At 44.9% G+C, this 22,281-nt stretch overlaps 5 protein-coding genes across 5 annotated transcripts; 3 read left to right on the top strand and 2 right to left on the bottom strand.

The window, feature by feature from the left end:
• Positions 1-25: 25 nt before the first annotated feature.
• Positions 26-1,701, top strand: LOC135350249 (dolichyl-phosphate beta-glucosyltransferase-like). Its single transcript, XM_064548989.1, has 8 exons — positions 26-211; positions 304-481; positions 529-644; positions 715-807; positions 853-966; positions 1,054-1,113; positions 1,165-1,402; positions 1,481-1,701. Exons 1-8 carry the CDS (start codon positions 107-109, stop codon positions 1,597-1,599), a joined length of 1,023 nt encoding a protein of 340 aa, XP_064405059.1. The 5' UTR covers positions 26-106; the 3' UTR covers positions 1,600-1,701.
• LOC135350209 (ATP-dependent translocase ABCB1-like) lies at positions 1,610-8,297 on the bottom strand. Its single transcript, XM_064548941.1, has 19 exons — positions 7,973-8,297; positions 7,869-7,905; positions 7,251-7,792; positions 6,854-7,025; positions 6,669-6,793; positions 6,430-6,546; positions 6,324-6,378; positions 6,139-6,252; positions 5,827-5,937; positions 5,641-5,766; positions 4,820-5,378; positions 4,411-4,697; positions 4,110-4,355; positions 3,721-3,987; positions 3,360-3,664; positions 3,152-3,292; positions 2,875-3,031; positions 2,353-2,757; positions 1,610-2,164 (listed from the first exon to the last, which is right to left on the bottom strand). The coding sequence occupies exons 1-19, from the start codon at positions 8,200-8,202 to the stop codon at positions 1,814-1,816; spliced, it is 4,347 nt and encodes a 1,448-aa protein (XP_064405011.1). The 5' UTR covers positions 8,203-8,297; the 3' UTR covers positions 1,610-1,813.
• Positions 8,298-8,325: 28 nt separating this feature from the next.
• LOC135350260 (F-box only protein 8-like) lies at positions 8,326-10,295 on the top strand. The gene is made up of 5 exons (XM_064549001.1): positions 8,326-8,487; positions 8,622-8,818; positions 8,983-9,109; positions 9,283-9,586; positions 9,993-10,295. Exons 2-5 carry the CDS (start codon positions 8,622-8,624, stop codon positions 10,196-10,198), a joined length of 834 nt encoding a protein of 277 aa, XP_064405071.1. The 5' UTR covers positions 8,326-8,487; the 3' UTR covers positions 10,199-10,295.
• Positions 10,232-19,705, bottom strand: LOC135350207 (uncharacterized). The gene is made up of 22 exons (XM_064548938.1): positions 19,546-19,705; positions 19,345-19,414; positions 19,099-19,245; positions 18,913-19,044; positions 18,724-18,852; positions 18,619-18,663; positions 18,439-18,562; positions 17,676-18,247; positions 17,329-17,598; positions 16,697-17,026; positions 16,344-16,571; positions 15,584-15,844; positions 14,602-15,109; positions 14,227-14,426; positions 13,734-14,036; positions 13,351-13,620; positions 12,988-13,197; positions 12,669-12,872; positions 12,296-12,451; positions 11,127-12,085; positions 10,725-10,944; positions 10,232-10,528 (listed from the first exon to the last, which is right to left on the bottom strand). Exons 1-22 carry the CDS (start codon positions 19,551-19,553, stop codon positions 10,316-10,318), a joined length of 5,559 nt encoding a protein of 1,852 aa, XP_064405008.1. The 5' UTR covers positions 19,554-19,705; the 3' UTR covers positions 10,232-10,315.
• A 24-nt stretch (positions 19,706-19,729) lies between these two features.
• On the top strand, positions 19,730-22,242 carry LOC135350237 (uncharacterized). Its single transcript, XM_064548977.1, has 3 exons — positions 19,730-19,990; positions 20,157-21,094; positions 21,621-22,242. The coding sequence occupies exons 2-3, from the start codon at positions 20,160-20,162 to the stop codon at positions 22,135-22,137; spliced, it is 1,452 nt and encodes a 483-aa protein (XP_064405047.1). The 5' UTR covers positions 19,730-19,990; positions 20,157-20,159; the 3' UTR covers positions 22,138-22,242.
• The last annotated feature ends 39 nt before the right edge of the window (positions 22,243-22,281 follow it).

Genomic DNA, 22,281 nt, shown 5'->3' with positions numbered 1-22,281 from the left:
GCAAAATAATTAATGATTTCATGAGCTAACTTAGTTAGGTGGGCAATAGCTGGAATATAGCTAGATTACGTATGCCTCAGAGAAAAAAGTAAAGAATACAAAGAATATGTCCTCATTGTGTGATGATCTTCACCAATGGTTGAATGTAAACCTGTCACTCTCGACTGTGCTCATTTTACTGGGAGGATTTGCTGTCTGTGCTTTTCTTGTGGTAAGTTCACATGCCCTACACCATGTACACTATATAGCTACACTTCATTGTGTGTGTGTGTGTATGGATTGATCATCCCCTCCCTCCCTCAGTTGTACATATTCCTATGGACGACAACACTCAGAGATCCCCCTGTGCAAAGGTCAAAGTCTGAGAGTGTGTTCCGTGACCCAGTATCCAACCAGACACACATGTTTCCGCTGACTGTTGCGACCTCTCCCACCCTCTACCTCAGTCTAGTGGCTCCAGCATACAAGGAGCAGGACAGATGTGAGCCCCCTCTAGTATACCTGAGCAATTCGTTTATATACCCACAGTGCCTAAAATGTTGGGAGAGACTATGGAGTACTTGGAGAACCGACAAAAATCAGACCCGTCTTTTACGTACGAGGTGGTCGTGGTCAACGATGGTAGCCCAGACAACACATCTCAGGTTAGTTAGTTAGTTAATTTTAATGAGATACTGAGAGTTGAACTTAATTACTGTATATTTCTGTGCACAGGAAGCTATCAATTTTGTTCAACAGTATGGCTGTGATAAGATCCGTCTTCTAGAGTTGGACAAGAACAGAGGGAAAGGAGGAGCAGTGAGAATGGTGGGTGAATGTTACCCGCGGTGACCTGAGCTAGCTCCATTGCAGGGATGTCTGAGTGTGAGGGGAGAGAGAGTACTCTTCCTGGATGCTGATGCAGCCACTGATATCAAGGATGTGGCCAGATTGGAGAAAGCCCTGGATGCTTTGACCACTGACCATGTTAGTATCAATTATTGGCTGAGCAAGGCCATAATTGTTTACAATTAATTGTCAGTCATAATAATTTTTTGTTTGTCAATCCTACAGTCTGTGCCAGCCTTAGCTATTGGGTCACGTGCACACTTGCAAGAAGAGGCAACAGCTCAGGTATTCGTTTGCTGGCAAGTCTTTTAAAAATGTGTCTATTTTTGTATATAGAGGTCTTTCTTCCGTAACATTCTTACGTACGGATTCCACCTGGCTGTGTATGTGCTATGTGTCAAAGGGGTCAAGGACACCCAGTGTGGGTTCAAGATGTTGACCAGGTCTGCAGCTTCTACCCTCTTCCAACTGATGCATATTGATCGATGGGCTTTTGATGTGGAGCTGCTTTATATAGCCCAACAACTCAAGATGCCTATCAAAGAGGTGGCTGTCAACTGGCAAGAAATTGAAGGTCAGTTTTTAATTTGCTTCATGTTCAGTTTATTAATTATAGAAAAATTGATTATAGTCATAATTATCTTTATTGTAGGTTCCAAGCTGGTGCCGCTTTGGAGTTGGTTGCAAATGGGCAGGGATTTACTCTTTATCCGACTGAGGTACACATTTGGACTTTGGACTCTCAAGCTACCCAAGTCCAAGTCTAGCTAGATAATTAGACTGAACGAAATTAATTTTATTTGATGCGTACTGTCATTGTATAGAATGATTCTGAAACAAAATAATTATATACATCACTAGTGCTGTAACAAGTTCATATTAACCATAGCATACTGCCAACATAACAACAAAAACTAGAAAAGAAACACAGTTAAATAAATAAGCATATAAATGCTATAAATGTCCTTTAACGTCACTATAAATGTCACTCAAAGCCATCTACTTGCACAGTGTTGAGATGATAGTAGGCTCCACCCAAAGCCATCAGCTCACTATGTGTCCCGGTCTCGATCACCTGACCATTGTGAATAACAGCAATCACGTCAGAGTTGTACACTGTAGACAAACGATGGGCGATTACAATACTCGTCCTTCCCTCTCTGGCCTTGTCTAGAGCGTCCTGGACAATCTTCTCACTCTCAGTGTCGAGGGCAGAGGTGGCCTCGTCCAGTAGGAGGACTTTGGGGTCCCTCATAAGAGCTCTAGCGATGGCTATCCGCTGCTTCTGGCCTCCACTCAGCTGTGTGCCCTTAGCTCCCACATTTGTGTTGTATCCCTGTATGGAAGGGAGCAAGTAAAGAGAGGTAGTAATGAGCTTCAGTGTTAAGTATGTGTATATAGGAAATAGCACAAACTACACAACACATGAAACTTCAAAAGGGTTATAACAAAAATGTATACATACGTGTAGAAATACACTACAGTATTCAACAACTCAAAATAGTATAAAATCAAGCTACTCACCATGGGAAGGGTATTGATGAACTGGTGGATGTTTGCAGATTTGGCTGCTTCAATGACTTCCTCGTCAGACACCTTTCTGAATAGAGCCCCATAACGGATGTTCTCAGCGATGGAGGCATCAAAGAGGATTGGCTCCTGTGATACGATTCCAATCTTTGATCTTAGCCACTTGAGATTGAGGTCCCTCAGATCTGTGCCATCCAGAGAAAGATTTCCAGAGGAAGGGTCGTAGAACCTCTCGATGAGCGAGACGGAGGTGCTCTTGCCACACCCACTTGGACCAACAAGAGCCAGCGTTTGACCAGGCTTCACTGAGACAGACAGTCCCTGCAGTACGTTCACCTCAGGTCGCTCAGGGTAGTTGAAGTGTACAAGGTTGATATCGATTGCACCACTTGTAGCTTCCTACATGTAATACGTGTGAAGATGAAAGTCCATAAAAAAAATGTAAATTGCATGTGCAGGATCTACCTGATGTACAGTATTACTATGTGTACTTTATATATAGATAGTGTGACGTACTGGTTTCGTTCCATCCTTGCTGGTGGTATCAATGGCTGGTTCTCTACGTAGCAGTGCCAGTACTCGCCCTGCCGATATCTTGGCCTTGGAAGCATCAGGGGCAAATGAGCTGGCTCGACCAACAGACAAAGCAGTGAACACCACGGCAGCAAATGTCCTGTGTGTGTGTGTGTGTCGAGGCACAGTATGATGCATGAATGCCTTCTCCACATAATACACGTACGTGTACAGCAACACTCAAACGATCAAACCAATAGTCATGTGTTAAGTGGCTCACTGGAATATATCTTGATAGTCAGCCCTCCCTTCAATGACCAAGAATGCACCAAAGCTATAGCCGGCAGAGAACATGAAGAAGATGAGTGACTGGGCCACTGCCAACACAACAGCTGTGCCAAAGGTGCTCTTGATGTTGTTGCTAATGAAAAAAGGAAACTCATAAAAATAATGCAGAATTGAATTTTATTAGCCAAAGCAATACTTACATGAAAGGTACTCGAATCTGCTGTTTGTAGTTGTCAAAGAATTCTGGCTCAACGGAGAGTGATACAACCGTTCGAATGTTGTCAATGGATTCAACTGCAATCTGGCCAGCATTCTCGATCCCCTTCTTGTTCTTTTGTGCCTTTCCAGCGACTTGACTGATCTGAAAGAACCCCACGATGACCAGAACAGGGAAACAAAACATAAGCAGCAGAGTCAGCTCCCAGGAGGCTACAAAGGCCACAATAAGAGCAGCTATTAGGCCAAATATTTGCTGAAGAACAACACCCAAACGAATTCCAGTGGCCTGTGGAGGGGAAAAAAATTATTTTGATGAAAACAATAATTTTAGAAAGTGCTTACCCCCTTCACTTCCGATGCATCTGTGGCTAGTTTGGTGGTGAGTGCTCCAGTGGAGTTACCCTTTTTGTCGAACCAGGCAATCTCTTGTCTTAGCATGGCCTGAAAGCTGAGGTATCGCAGCCTCTTAGTGAGTCTCTCTCCTGCCACGCTTAGCAGGAAACTGGCAATAAACTGAGTAGCAGCCGATCCAACAGCCAACGCTATGAAGCCTGCCACGACCGCAAGAGTCTGTTCCATGATCAAAACCGGGTCAGGAAGTCCAAATATCTATGGGGTATCCCATAATTAAATGTGTTAAAAGAGTGCCTGTGTAGATCTACATGCACAGTACGTACAGAATATTATATATGCACGTACAGCACACAACAATACAGCTGAACAAGACTTACCGCTAAGACGTTGCTGAAGAGGATGGCTAGAAGTGGAAAGAGAACACCGAGCATAGCTGATCCAATGACACCGACCAGCACCAGCAACCAATCCGGTTTGTTGAGCTTGAGGAGCTCGGTAAAGGACACATTCGGAACATTTTCCTTCTTTTTCCTCCTCCTACGAACCAGTTTCCGTAACGAGTGTGATTTACCACGTCCCTCGGATATCTCAGCCTCTTCCGCATCACTTTGAAACCTCACAACCTAAACACAAAGAGACTCAATGAGTAAGTGCTATCTAATTAAATAAAGCTCTTACTTTATCTTCGTCTTCTTCATCATCATCACCATCATCATTGCCAGTTTGTGACAAGACCTCGCTGGGGCCGGGAAAACTGGCACGTCCTGGCCGGGGGGAGGGAGCAGCCATAATCGGGAGGTCTTCAACACTGAACCTCGAGAGATAGTCAGAGAGACCAGGAAAAACATCATCCTGCTGAGAGGCTTGTCTGGAGAAGCTGTGCGGATTGCTCGAAGTTGAATTGGTAGACGTCAGACGGTTAGAAATGGAGCGTTTAACAGCAGCCTTGAAGTCAGCAAGGGGCTCTGTATACAGATAAAATAATAATTACACATAGAGATAAAAAATAGTACAGCTGTATGAGATAAAATACTTACAGTGAGTGCCTGCATGGATAATTATGGCCTGAGATAAATATAGTACCCACCGTGTTCCTCGTCTGCAATGGTCTGTGCAGTGACTAGGTCATAGTAGAGGCCTTCCCTGTCCATGAGGTCAGCATGAGAGCCCATCTCCACCACACAGCCCTTATTGATTGACACGATGATGTCGGCAGTCTGGATGGTAGAGAGACGATGAGCGATGATGATAGTGGTCCTTCCCTCTCTGGCCTTGTCTAGAGCGTCCTGGACAATCTTCTCACTCTCGTTGTCGAGGGCAGAGGTGGCCTCGTCCAGTAGGAGAACTTTGGGATCTTTGATAATAGCTCTTGCGATGGCAATCCGCTGCTTTTGACCTCCACTCAACTGAGCCCCTCTCTCGCCTACATGAGTGTCATAGCCATCTGGTAACCCAGAGATAAAATTATGTGCGTTGGCATTTTTGGCTGCTTCGACAATTTCTTCCATAGTAGCATTCTTTTTTCCAAATCGGATATTCTCAACAATGGTGGCGTTGAAGAGTGATGGCTCCTGGCTCACAATGCCTATGTTCCTTCTCAGCCACTTCAAGTTTAGGGTCTTGACATCATGGCCATCAATCGTGATCTACATAAATAATTTTGAAACTTTTAAGCGTCGCCCGTTTCTTTATTCCGTAAGGTTCATAGGGTGGTGACAAGTACATGTACTATACTGTATGCATATTGAAACTGAAACTGCAAGTACAAGTACCTACGCTGTATATAAGGTACAATTATATTGAAACTGCAAGTACAAGTATGTGTACACTGTATACTAAGAAAGAATTGATAGTGTGTACAAATTAACAATTAAAGAGTAAACGGTTTGTGATGTGTCACTCCCTCACCAGTCCAGCCTTCGGGTCATAGAGTCGCTGGATTAACTGGACAACAGTGCTTTTACCACACCCACTGGGACCCACCAGAGCGACAGTTTGACCTGTCTTCACCTCCAGATCCAGTCCGTGCAGAATCTGTAATTAACACACACAATATAAGCTGTACAATATTGAAATGTAGAGTCCTGGCAATACCTGAATATTGGGACGTGCAGGGTAATGGAACACGACATCACTCAGTTTGATATTGCCTTCAAATTGGTCCAGCACCACGCCACTATCAGAGAGCGAATCAATCTCAGGTTCCTGGGGAAATGATTAGCAATACTAATTAACACATACATACGTGTACTGTACATGCAAAATAATAACAGTACATGTAGTCTGAATGATATGAGAACACATAATGTATAGTACACAAAACAAAATGGTGCTACATGACTGTACAAAATGTCAAAGTGTTAGGGAGTTGCCTTACTTCGAAAAATTAAGTATGATAAAATTTACCCTGTCAATGATTTCGTAGACGATAGAGGCTGCACCCAGGGCAGTAGCTATGGTCTGTATCTCAGGAAGGGCATTGCCCAGGTTGAAGCTCCCGATGATTATCGTGAATAATACCTGTAAGTACAAAACAATGCACGACAATCATCTCTGACGCTCGCTACCAATCACATGACTGCATGACTCACTGTGACAATGACTCCAGCAGTCAGCTCACAGGAAATGATCAAAGTGGAGCCATATCTAGAAACAAAATAATGAACCCTGTAACATTTCTGACATAACTCTTCTTACCCAAAGCCAAGAGCGTAAGTGCCAAAGATGATTATGTACAGGAGAGATGAAATGATACTCGAGAGCAGTGCTTTCTTCATTCCTACATTGCGTGCCTTCTTCAACTGGTCACCATACCTTTACCATAGGAACAAAGCAGTCAAGCATAACACGTACAGTACAGTGTAAACACATACGTACTTACAAGCATGACTGCACGAGCAATCAAACATGACTGCAATAACAATGAATACACTCACCTCTCAGTTTCTTTGGCCTCTCCACCGAAAGCAACAACTGTCCTGATTGAAGAGAGCACCTCCTCTGCCACTGCCCCAGCAGCTGCATAAGCACTCTGCTCCCTTACTGTAAACGAAGCTATAACCTACAGAAAAAAATAGGGTCTTTATTATGATAAACTAATTAGGTTATGTGGTGACCTTACCTTGGCAATCATGAAAGCTGTAAACGTGAGGAGGGGTAACATGATTGATACCACCAGAGCCATCTTCCAGCTGAGTACATAAGCTATGACAAAGCCTGAGACAAAGGTGGACATGTACTGCAAGAATAGGGCGATCTTGTCACCGATCCCAGCTTGTATCTTCTCAATGTCACTATATGAAGTGTAATAATTCATAATAATGCATCACATTCTGACCACAAAGAGAGCTAATTTCCTTTGTGCACAGTGTAAGGTCACACCAGAGAGGTCACACAAATGCTAAGGAACACTAATAAATGATGCAACTAATGAGAACACTGATAATGATGGAGCACAAGTGCTAATTGAGAACACTGATAATGGTGCAAGCACATGATCTCACATGATCTCAACTCACTCAACAAGTCTTGTGTTCAACTGAGAGGCTTCATGCACATCAAACCAGCCGAGCTCTTGACGGAGAATTGACTTGTAAAATGCCAAACGTATTCTTCTTGTCTGTCGATAGGCACTTACGTTCCAGAAGATGTTTGCGAAGAAAAGTGCAATAAAAACCCCAATAGCAATAGCAAGATAGTAGAGTGACAGCTGGCCAACGCTAAACCTCAGGGTCTCTTTAGGGTCGCAGGCATAGCGAAGGATGTTACCGGCTATACCGTCAGTCGAATTGGGGTCCGATACACAGAAGTAGCTCTCAGTACTGTTCACATAATCCAAGTAGGCAGGACTGGAGAAGATGGCATCCGCAGAACAAGCCTGATCCAGTGAACTTGTCGCATTTCTAAGTAGCGTGTTATCGTTCACAATACCAAAGGTGACAAATTCGCTGATGACTCGACCAAAGAGGAGCATGTGAGCGGGTAGGGCCACACCGGCCGCTATAGCCAGGACTGCACCAAACAAGATCATGAGCACGTCCCAGCAATCAGCATACCGAAACTATTAGGGAAAGGATTAGAATTACGATTGGTTGTCCGCAATCTACGTACTATGTATAATTATGAAATTTACTTACCAGTTTCCGAAATGGAATTAACTTTCTTTGAGGTGTTCTGCAGTGAATTAATTAATTAATTAATACTGCATGTGCCTTTTAATATAATTATAATTATAACTCACTTGTCCTTCTTTTTCTCGTCATTTTCACTGCTCTCGTGGTCATCTTCCTCCCCTTGTGTCACTGTAGAGTTCTTCAGTATGCTCTTAGGGGGATCAAGCACACCCCCATCAGGCTCATCAAGATCAGCTTGAATCTCCAACTCTTTGGGAGTGGGACTGGAGGCTGACAGGTCTACATCTATTTCTACACTTGGTTCCACCTCAGCAGGGACCTCTTCCGTGCTATCCATTTATGCTGGTGCTAAGTTACAAAGATATCTCAATACACTTGAGGTGCTCTGGGAGATCAGAATAATTATATATCTAGAAAAGTGCTGCATGTACATGATTAGACCTACACGCGCATGGCTTCTTGTGGTTAAATTGACCCCTCGAATCTAAGCTGCCCTCAATCAATCAGAATTGGATTGCCACGTCAAAATTGCTTATGATTTGTCTTTGTCGTGCACTAGCACTATACCTATACCTTTATACAGTGGACAATTTGGACGAGAAGATGAGAAAAAGAGTGTAAGGTATCGCTGAAGTAGGCTCCATCATTTCAATTGAAGCCAGCTACCTAGGATTGAGTTATTACATTGTTAAACTTAAAGCTTTGTTTATTTATATACATTTTAATTAAGTTCATTGTTGTGACGGTTTTTCACAGATGGGTCAGCGTGTGTCTTGTGCCAGTCGGCAAGGAGTAAGGCAAGGTAGAATGAAGTCATTTCCAGATCTAGTGACCCTGCCCCCAGAATTAGCCGTACAAGTGCTCAGTCACCTTGACGCCACTGACCTGTGTCTTGCCTCCTGTGTCAATGAGGTGTGGAGCAGTCTGGCCAACGTCGACCCACTCTGGAAAAGGTAGCCATTAATTATGTTCTGTTATTGTAAACTCCCAGGTGTGTTGATTATATAATTGCTTTCAAGTATTAGGTAAGGGTTACACCTGGTTACACCTGGTTACACTAATTGCCTAATATTATTGCTGAAATAATTATTACTTTATTATCTGTTCTCCTGTGTAGCTTATGCCACAGTCGCTGGGGTCAGGTGACTGCGTACCATACTGACTACCCCGTTCAGCACTCCTACAAGGACCTCTATATGATCCTGGACAACGCCTCTCTCACCTTCTCCAACAACGCTCACGAGGTAACCAGCAGGCGCTCGTACTCGAGCCAACTGTTATCTCTAGCGGTGTTATGTTTGTTTGGTGTTTGTCACTTAATGTAATCATAAAAAATTATAGTATAAACTCACTCACTCGAATTTACTGTACCTCCTCGAAAGCTACACTTAGTTAACTGTCCATCTCTTTCCCTCAGGGTATCGGCTATCTGGTGAGGGCTGGTGTGCTAGACGATTCCCCTCAGGCCATTGCCGAGTTTATCAACAGTACGCGCTCTCTCAACTGGTACTCTCTGGAAACCCTCCTGCGAGACAACGCAGACATACTGGACTGTTTGGTCTCTCTCCAGGACTACCAGAACATCTTCCTCCCAGACGCCCTCAGGCATTTCTTCTCCGTGATCCCGGCACCCAATGAGAGGGGCCTGTTTCTGGAAACACTGGTCAACAAGTTCAGTGGCCGCTATATGGACTGTAACACACACCTCTCTATGAGCAAAGGTGAGTATATATAAGTGACGTATCTGGTGCTTCTTATCGATGGAGATTAATTAGTGTTAATTGTGACAGAGCCCTGCGAAATTTGGCCTCTAATAACATCTAGCTACATGTACTGCTGTGTGTAATAGTTATTACATGGCTGTGAGTGCCACAAGGTCACTTTAACCCTGCTAGTTATTACATGGCTATGAGTGCCACAAGGTCACTTTAACCCCGCTAGTTATTACATGGCTGTGAGTGCCACATAATTATAATTATTGGCCCTACAATATGCTAATACTGGCACTGCTTCCCATTGATCTCAGAGGTCAAAAGACAACAAGTTATATTCATTCCCAAGGCAACACTACGTACCTGTACGATAGGGATACAAAATACTCACCCCCCCCCCCATTTCTTCCCTCAGACTGCCTCCATGTGATCTGCTACTCACTCATCCTGCTGAGTGTGGACCTCACCAGTCCCCACGTCAAGAACAAGATGTCCAAGAGAGAATTCATCAGAAACCTCCGTCACGCTACAGTGGACGTCAGTGACGAGACCTTTGGACACATGTATGACAATATCTACCTGAGTGGCCATGTTGCCACGGACTATGGAGCTCATCGCTAGGCAGTTATTATTAGTTTTTGTGTGTTGTATATATACTGTCAATATAATATTTTTTATTAAAACATTGTTCAAAAAGAAATGATGAGTTGAATGATCACACTGCCAGTAAAAGAAAAATCACACAGATTTACACATCTCCAATACATGTAAATCGCCGTTAGTTCTGGTGGGTGTGGTTGGTATGGCTATAGCCACACCCCTAGGAGTGCTGAGAGTACGAGGCACGATCCCTGCAGCTTGAGTGGGGATAGCTGACTGATTGTGGGGGAGGTACTCCCACGACATGAGCATACCAGACACCTCGTCAGGGAGCTCAAGACTGCACAGCACCTACACAATCAGATTAATACTTGAGCCAGCGTTGGTAGATTGTGCTGACAATTATTAGGGCAGTATATGTAGAACTACTTTACAAGTGCTCAGGATAAAAAATAGTTCAGCATGTACTCAAAATGTAGTACAGTACACTGGTAAATGGTTAGTAGGTCTAAGGTTAACATCCATGGCCATCGTGATCAAAATTCACCTCTAGTTTTGATGTGACTTTCTTCCAGGGCTTTAGAGGGAGTATCCCCTTCACTCTCCCCTCCCCACAGAACTGCAGACCCAGGAGAGGGTCGTCGCAGGCACAGCTCATTTTGTTGGCGTCCAGGACAAAGATGTAACCGTTCCTGGTGCCCAGCCAAACTGCTCCTCCGTGTATGGACAGGGCTGTGATGTCTGGCTCATCATTGATCAGAATGTTCCTGGAAAGGGAGGGAGGGGGAGGGGGGTTATATCAGTGGTGATATATATAGACACCAGAATGACTATGTTTGTATCCATGCATCGATGCGGTGGAATGCAATTTAGGTCAAAAAAGCTAGCAAGGAAGTTGTAGATATAAAAGGGGGCCCACGGTAAGCAAATTAGGAGGTACATTACTCACCGAACACTGTATGATGAGAGGAGAGAGCCGTTGAATTGGTCCCACAGTCGCAGCACGTGACTCCGCCTACTCACAGTCCACACCCCAAGACTGTTGACACACATTAGGATGATGACATCACCACGACATGCACTACGCCTCCCAGCAGAATCGTCTGGTGACGAGATCTGACAGTTGAGTCGTCGAACAGATTTAAGAGTCTTCATATCGAACACCTCCAGGGACTCTCCCACACTGCACCAGATGTAACCATCTCTTGTCAGTTCCAACGCCAGGCACGGTTTGCGGCAGTAAGTGATGACAATCTGTTTAGGGCCCAGTAGGGGATTCTCGAGAACCTTGTCTCCTTTCACACCCAGAAACAAGATGACCGTTCCATTGGCCAAGCCGACCAGCACACGATACACCATTCCCCCCTCTTCTCCCAGTCTCTCGGCAGTACTGTTCACAGCACAAATAGACAATACAGCATCTTGTAGATGAATGTGATGGTGTCTTCTCATGTCTGGTAAATTGAACACATACACAGATCCCATTTGCCCATTCTCAGTCCCCACCCACAACTGTTGGGTGCGCGACACCAAAGCGACAGAAGTGGCTCGACCAACCGCAATAGGTACAGGTTTCGCTCGTCGATTTGCAAACATTCCCGATTCGGGAGGTGGTGCTTCTTGAAGGATGTTGCTGAGCAACTCTCCATTGATAGGCTGAATGGTCCCCGTAACGAGACCACGAGAGCCTGAGGCCCAGTAGACATAATCGGCGTCTTCCGAGCAGATCATAGCCTCCACGTTGACGTGTAGCCTCATGGGTGACCACTGGTAATCGCCGGCACACAGACTGAAGCGTGCCTGAAGGACCGAGGTAGAGAGAGGCTGGGAGACAGTCACACAACCATCAATGGCCGACTGGAGACACAGACGCTGACAACCTGTTGCATAGGTATTCTCACTGTCCACCTAGGAAGAATATATACGTTGCACATATTTAATAGAGATGTGAATGAAATAGAAAATGGATTAATTACAGTGAAAACACTTGTGTTAATTGTGGTGAAAGGCTTAGAGTGTTTCATAACTTAATGCTAGACAAACAATCTTTTTGTTTAAATAACACCAAAATAGTGGCTCTCAGAGCGTTATTCAGTGCAATGGTTAACCAACACCAACCTGTTGGTTTTGCAGAAAGTGCTCAGCTTCCACACTGAGATTGACCTTTCCCTCGAGAGTGGCAATGGCCAGCATGTTCAGAGAGTGGATGCTGTCATAGGGACACTTCCCTGTCGCCATCTGGTACACCAATAGACCCAGCAGAACATAGTCACACTGTGTGTGTGTGTGTGTGTGTGGGAGTATATCAATCTGTAATCACGCATAAAATGTTGATGATATCCTAGCAAGCACATCTTACAAAGGCTACCGTCCAAATATACACACACACTCAGCTACAGTGAAAGCACACGGCATGCAGGCTATCAATCCTGTGTGCCATTGTGTGTAGGCTAGTAATTGTGATACTAGAAGTAATGGTTAATTGACTCACTCTACTGGCAGTCTTTGCTCTCAGTGTGGAGTTGGGGATGGAGTGCAGGTAGCCACAGAGATCACAGCTGCTCTCAGAGTGAGTGATTCCTGCATCAGACAGCTTCACCAAAACAGGATCCATGCTCCACACTAGCACATGGTCTGAGTTGATGCTGTGATAGGTTATGTCTCGATCGTGGAAGAACTTCAACGCTTGTAGCAACTGGAGGAAAAAATTGGTGATTTTGGCTCCATCAAATAAAATTGTCTGTTAATTTTAACGATTATATCGATCATTTGAAACCTAAACTCTATTCTATTTATGAGCCCACATATACCTGCAGTGATATGTGATGTATGATATCCCTTCTTATGTGTGACCTTCCTCGCTTGAGCAGGGAGCTCAGACTGCCACAGGGGGCAAACTCCAGGGCCAGAGAGGGGGGGCAATAATGGATTCCCACTGGAACAACCAGATGGGGACATCGGAGCTTTTGTAACACTTCCAGATCACCACGAATACGAGACAATAAACTCTGTAAGTGGAACTGTAAGGAGAATAAAAGAGTTAGCATGAAGGACATGACATGAATATTGCACTTTGTTTACTTGAGCAGTAACTAACACTGGACTGCATTACTTGTATATTATGTATTGAACATAGCGTACAGATGTACTGCATGTGTTATGAGGTGACATACTGTTCTGAGAGCACCAGCAGGTTTTGCTATGCAGACGTCTGCTTCCCTTGAGGTGTAATAGGAGCGTGTGTAGAAGCCTGTCTCACTGTCAGTGGGGGAACCCCCTCCGTTAAAGTGGTTCTCCAGAGAGAGGAGGTACTGATCGGGGGAGGATACGGTTGTCCGTAGCAACAGCTCCGGGGGGAGATCGGCAAACAGGAGGTCCGGAAGAGCATTGCGAAGAATTAGTCGACTAGAGTTGACTTGAATTACAGGTGCTTTGAATGCCTCCTATGTATGTAAGAGTCACATGACAAGTGAAAAAAGTGGACAAACAGAACACGTCTAGATAAGCATGTGACAAACAGCTCTTAGATTACTGACTTAGATTACTGAGAGATCACCTGTAGGCAGTCCCAGAGGGCGACGAGGTGTGTCTGTGGAGAGCCCAGCTCCACCCTCATGCTAAGACGGGTACTTGTGGTGCTCTGCTTGGAGATAACCTCCCACTCGGAGTTATCGCTCATCTGAGAGAGGGAGGGGCTTCCTGCTGGCAGGGATCCACAGTTTGGGAGGGGTGGGGCACACGCGACATCCCTCGTCTCTTCAGTGCTGCTGCTCCCACTGATTGCCTCCGGTCTCAAAGGAAAGAAACTATCCACTTGATGGGGGGGCTCGAGAAGGGTGGGGTACTCTTGTGGAATTAGCTGCATCAGAAATATAATATTTGTGACCTACATATGTAATACCGGTACCATTACGCATGCAGGTATCGTGATGATGTGTATAATTATATGAAGCTTACAAGGACATAATAATGTCATTTTATTATGTGCTCCTTTTGTAAGTTCTTCTACAGATGTGGTACACATGCATGTACAAGATAAAGCTGGGTACCTGGTCAATCTCAGTGGAGACTAGTCTCAGCCAGAGTGCCTCTCTCTCTAGGGGTGCGTTCAGGAGGATATCAACACGCCCACAATGGGGGGAGGTGTCCGGACCCACTGCCTTGCCCTCTCGTACATACATCCACATCTTAGAGTTGTCCTGAGTGTCCTCAATGAACAGGTTCCTACGCCACAGGTGGACTCTGTACCCTGCAATAAAAGTATATTTATACGCAGTGCAGCAGGAAAAAGATCACTCCTCAAATGAAATTACTATTTCACTGCCAGTTTGCTACAGTTAGGGGCTTACACACATGTACACTTAAACTTTGGAAGGTACATGTACAGGTCAAGTTGGTCAAATTAAAAAATGCACCGCGTGTACCTGAGGCAGTGAGTATGGGCAAGGTGAGAGTGGGTGTGGTATGGCCGGGGGAGAGTGGTTGAGAGGCAGTTGGCTGTATCTTGGACACCACTCTAGCGATGAGCTGGGCGGAGAAGATGGAGGGAAGATATGAGAAGAAGTACGTTCTTCTTGGAATGAGAGAGTCTGACTCTGGGTCACACGATCGTGGTAGAGTGTGTGGCAGGAGAGAAGGCAGTAGCATGACTCCAGGTATGAGAGGGGCAAAGATATTTGTGGAGTAGAGAAAGTCTAGAAGCTGTCTGGTCGAGACGGAGTGGGTGTGGTCAGCCTCGTGAGACCACACAGGGTCGACCCCCCACAGCATGAAGAGGTGTGTGTTTGGGAGATGAAAGAACGAGGGTTCAGTTTCCTTGGCAATGAGTCCGGCCCGGATCATCCTCTGGAAGAGGAACCCTACCATTTGAGGGTCTATTGAGATCAGGAGAGACTTGTCGTACGAGCAATCGTGGATCAGCACAAAACCCAACTGTGAGGGGGTAAAGAGACGGTAGGTAACAATTAAAAGAGATGCTGGATCGTACATTGGCTATAAATGAGTGGGCTAAAATTTCAAACATAACTACTTTAAAGGGGGTAACTAAGGAGGTGTAGTTTGTACGTGGGATAGCTCATACTGACAGGGGCTTACAAGAAATGCAAATACAATCGTGGCAGCTATGTACGTACTAAAAGTAAAGTGCTAGCAGAGATTTAGAGACAAAAATGAGAGGATTAACAGTCCATTCAAATTGTTATACAGTGGAACCCCTCTATAACGGACACCTTTGGGGAACAATGTTTTGGCCTTTATACAGAGGTGGCCTTTGTTGAGAGGTTGTTTTGTACACAAACTGTTCATTTGGGACCTGGGTGCTTGGCCGTTATATAGCAACTGGCCTTTATTCGGAGGTGGTTGTTAACAGAGGTTCCACTGTATATACACATGTACCCAACTGCTCACATTGTGCAGGAATCTGAGTCCTGGTATGAGGTCACTCTCTCGTATTTTCGCCTCTTTCATTGACTGATGCATCTTCTCTCCAAACTGCTCCAGAGTGTAAAATGGCCGCTGCTCCCCCTCACGCCCTGACTTGTGTAGGGAGATCCTCATATCACGAATGATTTGCTCCAGACGCACGTATGCAGTGGGTACATCCTGTCTGACCAACTGGAGCACTGGGTGGAGCACCAGACAGGAGGGGGTGAAGGACCCAGTCGCAATCTGCATGGACAGGGAAATGAACTCTACAACGCTGGGTCCCCTGCAATTTCATACTGAGAGCCAGTTCTTTAAATTGAGTTCTGGCAGCCTAATTTTCAACTGATTTTCAGCTTAGAAAGAGCTCTTTCAGATGGTATGCTTAAATCTCAAATTTGAAAAACGGGCCATAATTTCTTATTTTCGAAAAAATACCATGGGTAATGTGCTCATGGTACATTGTTATTTTGTCAAAAACAGGGCCAAAATACACTTTATTAAGACAGCATCTTAACAAGCTCACTGTAAGCTTTCAGAAAATCAGAAAATCAACGTTATTGGACCAACGGAACTAAAGTTATGGCCGTTCAAAAGTGCTTCATTTAACGTACTGCCTGCATGCTTAGAATATTAATAATTAGGCTAATGATTGCATTCTGTTACTACACATGTTTAACTAAAAATGTACTCTTGTAATACGTAGCTAAAATACATTTTGTGTTATCATTAATTTTTGTATCACCTTGTACAGAGTCTTTCTGACACTAGCCACACCCTCTCCTGTCATATTGTTCACAAAGTGGGTTCGAATCACCATGGGCATGATGGGGATATCAAGACCAGCAAACTTCTCCAAGTCAAAGGCTTCTTGTGGAGCATGAGAGGAAGGGAAGGGCTTCTCCCCGGGTAGTGAGCGGACACTTGCAGACAAGGACACCTGCAGAGTCACTGTCTCACCAGCCAGGTCACCCTGAGGGGGGGGGGGTCATGTGATGTCATATTATATGTCATGAACGAAAATTTAAACAGAAATTACAGTGTACGAATACGTAACATATAAAATACAGTTGACTCCACCACAGAGAGTCCCCTCACCTTCTTGTTGTAATGTCCAATCCAGTGTAGCCTCTCCCGTTTAAACTCGTCTCGTGCCTCCTTGCTCTTGAGATAGTCCATGTGAGTGAACACGATCACCACGGGAACACGGTATCGGCACATAGCCTGAATATCTGAGAGCCACTTGACCAGCTCATCGTGTGGGCGGATAGCATTCGCCACCACCAAGTGCACTGAGCTGGAGCAGTTGAAGCACGAGTATATGCAGCGGTACTCAGGGTTGCCGCTAAAGTCCCAGAGGTCAAAGGTGAACCAACGGTTCCGAAACGGAGACAAAATGTCACCTCCTCTGTACTTCCACTGAACAACCTATGTATGGGAGATATTCATGCGTTTCAAAGTCTCAATTGTCTGTTATCACAAAGTCAAGCCAAAAGCATTGTACAATGCCATACTAAGTATGTTATATGATACATACCATATGTGTTAGGTAACAGTACACAGAGTATGGATGAGAGCACACGTACGTGAAACTTATAAGTATTTACAAATCAGCATACCATGTAGTTGTGTACCAAGTCCTTTATGTACCATTATATTACTTGCTCGCTCAGGCAATATAAACTAATTTATAAGCATGAGGGCTACCGTTGTTGCCTCGACAAGAATACCTGTAATCCTTTGGTGGGAGTGACGTTGACAAGAGAGTCGTTGTTGATGAGTCTGTTGACGAGGAAGCTCTTACCTGCCGCCGCCTCCCCAACCACTGCCACTCTGATGCTACTCCACGGTGAGCTGGACCTGCCTCGTAACTTGAGGTAGTTGATGATCCCCTGTGTACCCTCGGCCACGACAAAGGGGGGCGGATCAGTGAGACATAGACCATCTATTTGGAGTACTGACAGAGCTAGACGCCCCAGCTCCACTGGCAGCTGCATCACCTGAACCAAGTTAATATGCACTGAATAATGAAGACCTCTATTTTCTACTTAGTACATAAAATGTAGTACATGCATACCTTTGGGTTGTGTGATATGTCCAGTAGCTTGAGAGGGAAATGCAGCACAAACATTGGGAAGCTACTGAGCCTATTCCAGCTGAGATCCACACACCATAGCTCTTTAAATGGCTGTCTCCTTCCTCGCTCTCCCCTCCTATACAGCAGGGGACTGTAGGCATCGCACGAGATGGAGTTGTGAGAAGCATAGAGAACTTGAAGACTAGAGTCTGTGTTCCAATGCTCAATACAGGGGAGCTGTGTCAAGAAGTTGCGAGAAATGTTGAGTGTTTCTATATAGGGCAGCTGGAACAATTCCGTCGGGACAGAACTCAGATTGTTATTGGAGACGTCAATGTGTGTGAGGAGGTGGCTTTCACTGGGCAGGAGAGAAGGAGGGAACAGTGTCAGTGAGATGTCTGACCAGTGGAGGTGGTGAGTGGGTGTGACCTCAATGGTGGGCCGAGTATCTTGCACGGCAAGAGGCTCTTTGTCGAAATCGTCCAGCTCTGAATCCTCAAATCCATGAGCAGCTGATGTCTCTTCAAGCTCTAGCGTCCTGAAGTGGGGGATGACTCGCAGAGGGTACTCACCTGAGACAGAGGGGGGGGGGGCAATCAATGTGGAGTGGCGTACTTGTTATCTACATGCAAGCATACATGACTGTACATAATTCCAAGAGTGTATGGAAATGCGATTATCTCTTATGACAACAATAATACTGCCGTGTATAATCAAAAAGGATAGCGCTACAAATAAACATACAAGTAGTGACAGTTCTTACATAGGAGGTATTCTCCAAACAGGTGTGGGTCTCTTTCAATGAGCTCAGGTGGTACAGCGTAGCCAAGGTTACGAAGATGTGTGAGCATGTTGGCACTGTTGTTTTGTAAGGCCCAATCCATTAACTGTAATCACATGACAATCGATTACAAATATCAACAAAATACACAACCACACTGACCTCGTGTGCGAAACTTATTTGTTCTCGCTCAGTATCAGACTTTATCTGTAAACAAGAGGTTACTGGAAATAAACACCAGCAGGAGTAATAATCACATGAACTTACAATGTATTCATTGATAAGCGGACGTGCCACAATCTCTTGAAATGCAATAAATGCACATTCCATGGGCTCTATAGAAGTCTCATAGTAGGGCATGGGTTGGGGGCCCTCGCTGTGCACCCGACAGTACTCCTAGTATTCACAGATAGAGACAACCTCTCACACACACTCAATATAGAGTGTTGTCCTCACCATAGCTCTCTCAGAAGTGATAACTCTTTCTCCCTCCACCAGATCAGCTTTAGTCCCCACTACAGCGCGGAGAGAGACTGGTGACACTCGTTGGGCAGTTTCCAGACCATCCGTTAGCGCAGAGAAGCTAGCCTACAAGAGGAGAGCCTGAGCCTAGACAGTTGTAGACCCGAGAAATCTACTTACCTCGTTTGTAAGATCAAAGAGTAAAATCACGATGGTGGTGGTGGGTATAAGTGTGGAGCGATCGGGGTTAACCACGAATCGTACTTTCACTTGACGACCACATATGTCCAAAATACATGGATTCCGATAAACTCCCATTGCATATTTCTGTATTAATATGTGTGATAGTATACGTAGAGATATGCAGAATTTAAGTGGGTGTGTCTGGTGTAGGTGAATGATTATATGTGTACATACAATACATACCTCTATCATCTTGATGAATGATTTCTTGCCCACTCCTTCCTCCCCCAGGATCACCACGGTAACCACTGACCTGCATACACCATGATAAGATTAGTCAGTGCAGCTAGCTATGTAGAGTTTTCAGAAGGCAGGTCTAGCTAGCCATTTAACTTTTTTAATGTTTAATCATTGCATACTCTCTGTAAACAATCCCTAGCTCACCCATCCATGCTATTCAGCTAGCATCCAGAACAATCTTCAGCGTGCACAGCTAATACTCGCGTTGCTAGCTAGCTTGATATGCTACTAGCTGCTACGCTCTCCAGCAAACCGTGAGAAATTGAGAAAATGAGCTGAGCTATGCAGTCCATCATGTGATAAGGGGGAGGGGCTACTGCCTTGCTTAATTGTAATTTAATTGGCAGCCAGCCATGCAGGACACTAGTTTGCAGCCTATGTTGCAGCACAGCCACTGTATTGTTTCAAATTAGGTAATTATCTAGACTGGACTCTGCAGTGTCTTGATGCCTAGTTCAAGCTAACTCATCATCTCTGAACGTTCTTGTGTTCTCGCTTGTCAGTGTACAGCAGAACATAGACCATTACAGAGGGCATTCTCATATGTATTACAGATCTTGTAACTTCCTAAGAAAGCATACTACTAAAGGTAAGTTAGTTGAAAGCTAGTACAGTGGAGTGGATACTAAGTAGATCGGACTAGATAAGAGTATGGTGCGATAGCAACCTAACCACTAATAATAGCTGCAAAAAAGTAATTGACCACAACAATCAGTTAATGAATAGTGTAAACAGCCTGCTTTATAATCCCACAGATAATGTCTCGACTGGAGAAGACGGCCTGGAAACACACTGGAGTCCCTCTAGCCATTAGTGGCTCAGTCAATCTCCCAGAGATCTCAAGCCCTTTGATAAACGATCCGTTACTACTACAAGACGAGACTACAATTGATGACAACCTCTCCCCTACACTCTCAATAGATAGTGGTCGCTCGACCAGCTCTGAGCTCTGGCCATCTCATAAATACCTGCTCTATGGAGGACCAGGATTTTCGATAGCTACTCTGGATTCAAGCAACGGCTATATCAATCGAATCCCCGTTCCTGTACCGCTTCCCTCGCCGTCTGATACCCCACACACACAGTTCAGCCTGAGCACAGTGACAGCACTGGATGTGATTGGAGAGTGTCAAATATGGGCAGGCACTGAATCGGGATCAATCCACGTCCTGGAGTTGAACTCTGAGCACAGATTCCACGGACACTCACTCACAAACTTATCAGATTCCATCACGTGCATACACTCACGGCAACAAACCAGCTCTCCAGGGCAAAAATCAAGAGTTGATGTGCTAATTGGATGCTCAAATGGCAACTTGACTATCGTATCTGGACAAACAAACCAGAGGGGAGGACTCAAAAACAGTTTGAGAAGCCCGAGAAAGGTCGTACCGCTTGGTGGGTATGGTGGAAGTGAGGCGATCAACTGTGTGACGTTTGTGATGTGTGATGATGTGGAGATGTGCTGGTGTGCCTGTGGAGCAAGTGTGGTGATTCTCCGATGCTCTGATTGGAAAGAGCTGGCTCGCTTCAATGCTCACAGCGACTCTCCCCCTGAGGAGCTAGTCTCGACATTGGAAGTGTCCACACTGCTCGGGACTGAGATAGGAGTCTGGTCAAGTCTCTCCAAGTCCTCTGCTGTGACTCTTTGGGACAAGCAAAAGTTATCGCCCAAGATGACCATAGTGTGCTGGTAAGTATGTTTACTGTTTACCCTAAAGTCCATTAGTAGCTGTTTGTGGGTATTCTTGTAGTTATAGAGGCTCTCTCAAAGGGTGGTTCCTTTGTGGGGAAAATACAGTTTATTTTTTTAGTTTTAATAACAGCTAGTGAAACCTGCTTCTGCTTAGTGAATTAATTATTAATTTTACCCTAGTGGCTGTGTGTATAAGATAAGGGCTCTATGTGGGTTGCTTGTGGAAAATACAGTTAGCTTTGTGTTAAAATTAGTTTATGTTGCTAAGATAGCAATAACAGTGAAACCTGCTTAGTGGAGCAGTTATACAATACCAGGCTATGAATATTTGTAATTATACGTTGGAGTTTTTGTAGTTGTGTGAATATTTGTTTTGTGCACGGTCATGTGAGTGTCTTATGGCTATGTTTAGACTCACCGGCTTAGTCCCGTGGCAACATGTAGCATGTGATTGGGCTATTAATATTGTGTGAATAAACAATATAAACTACGAACTTGCACTCATGGTTGTACTCTACTATAGGGACTCACACTCGATTGCTGGCTGGCTATTGGACTCCTCGGCGCAAATCTCCGCTCTCAGCTACTTTCACCCGCTACTCTTTGCTGGAACAAGAGGTGGCCATTTGATGGTGTTCAGAATTACGGAGGAGGAGAAAGCCGGGCACAGACTAATAGCGGGAACACACTGCAGCTCTAGCCCAATTGTTGATATTCACCCCACCCTTATCAATACGGACTTCCCCTCCCCTTCCACACCCACTCCTGCCGTCAATATCCTCATTATCTGTGGAGATACTTCTGAATCAATGTCTAGCGGCTCTGCACATCTATACGAGCTTATCTCATCGCCCTACCAGTCCCCCCTCACAAGCCCCATGAGCATCACTGGTCGACTCTCTGTGACATCCACAGCTAGTACACCAACGTCCATGTCCCTCAAGAGACTAAGCATCAGCGAATGTGGCTCCCTCCCTCCACTTGACCTAGCAGGAGCATTTCATAAGTCTAGAACTTTATTACCTCTCGGAACTGACTGAATTGCACGTGCATTATTTATATATCATCATCCCTCACTCACTTTTGTGTCTGCTTTATAATTATAATTATAGTTGACAGTACATGCTCATACATGTTCAATATAACATTATATCCCGTTGCTACGTTGTTGCCAAGTGCAATAT

The sequence above is a fragment of the Halichondria panicea genome, chromosome 16, assembly GCF_963675165.1.
Source record: "Halichondria panicea chromosome 16, odHalPani1.1, whole genome shotgun sequence".
NCBI lineage: Eukaryota > Metazoa > Porifera > Demospongiae > Suberitida > Halichondriidae > Halichondria > Halichondria panicea.
The sequence above is the reverse complement of the archived record's forward strand: the minus strand, read 5'-3'. Positions and strand labels throughout refer to the sequence as shown.

What these genes read in the sequence shown, in the direction of transcription:
- LOC135350237 (XM_064548977.1), top strand. Translation starts at nt 20,160, where the DNA reads ATGTCTCGACTGGAGAAGACGGCCTGGAAACACACTGGAGTCCCTCTA. An exon ending in AAGATGACCATAGTGTGCTG is followed by an intron (nt 21,095 to 21,620) that starts GTAAGTATGTTT and finishes ACTCTACTATAG; the next exon opens with GGACTCACACTCGATTGCTG.
- LOC135350207 (XM_064548938.1), bottom strand. An exon ending in TCAGAAAGACTCTGTACAAG is followed by an intron (nt 15,845 to 16,343) that starts GTGATACAAAAA and finishes CTGTCCATGCAG; the next exon opens with ATTGCGACTGGGTCCTTCAC. An exon ending in AAGTCACATCAAAACTAGAG is followed by an intron (nt 10,529 to 10,724) that starts GTGAATTTTGAT and finishes CTGATTGTGTAG; the next exon opens with GTGCTGTGCAGTCTTGAGCT.
- LOC135350260 (XM_064549001.1), top strand. Translation starts at nt 8,622, where the DNA reads ATGGGTCAGCGTGTGTCTTGTGCCAGTCGGCAAGGAGTAAGGCAAGGT. An exon ending in GTCGACCCACTCTGGAAAAG is followed by an intron (nt 8,819 to 8,982) that starts GTAGCCATTAAT and finishes TCTCCTGTGTAG; the next exon opens with CTTATGCCACAGTCGCTGGG. An exon ending in ACACCTCTCTATGAGCAAAG is followed by an intron (nt 9,587 to 9,992) that starts GTGAGTATATAT and finishes TTCTTCCCTCAG; the next exon opens with ACTGCCTCCATGTGATCTGC.
- LOC135350249 (XM_064548989.1), top strand. Translation starts at nt 107, where the DNA reads ATGTCCTCATTGTGTGATGATCTTCACCAATGGTTGAATGTAAACCTG. An exon ending in CTGTCTGTGCTTTTCTTGTG is followed by an intron (nt 212 to 303) that starts GTAAGTTCACAT and finishes TCCCTCCCTCAG; the next exon opens with TTGTACATATTCCTATGGAC. An exon ending in AAGGAGGAGCAGTGAGAATG is followed by an intron (nt 808 to 852) that starts GTGGGTGAATGT and finishes GCTCCATTGCAG; the next exon opens with GGATGTCTGAGTGTGAGGGG.
- LOC135350209 (XM_064548941.1), bottom strand. Translation starts at nt 8,202, where the DNA reads ATGGATAGCACGGAAGAGGTCCCTGCTGAGGTGGAACCAAGTGTAGAA. An exon ending in GAGGCCAAAGAAACTGAGAG is followed by an intron (nt 6,547 to 6,668) that starts GTGAGTGTATTC and finishes CCTATGGTAAAG; the next exon opens with GTATGGTGACCAGTTGAAGA. An exon ending in ACTTACGCTCTTGGCTTTGG is followed by an intron (nt 6,379 to 6,429) that starts GTAAGAAGAGTT and finishes TTTTGTTTCTAG; the next exon opens with ATATGGCTCCACTTTGATCA.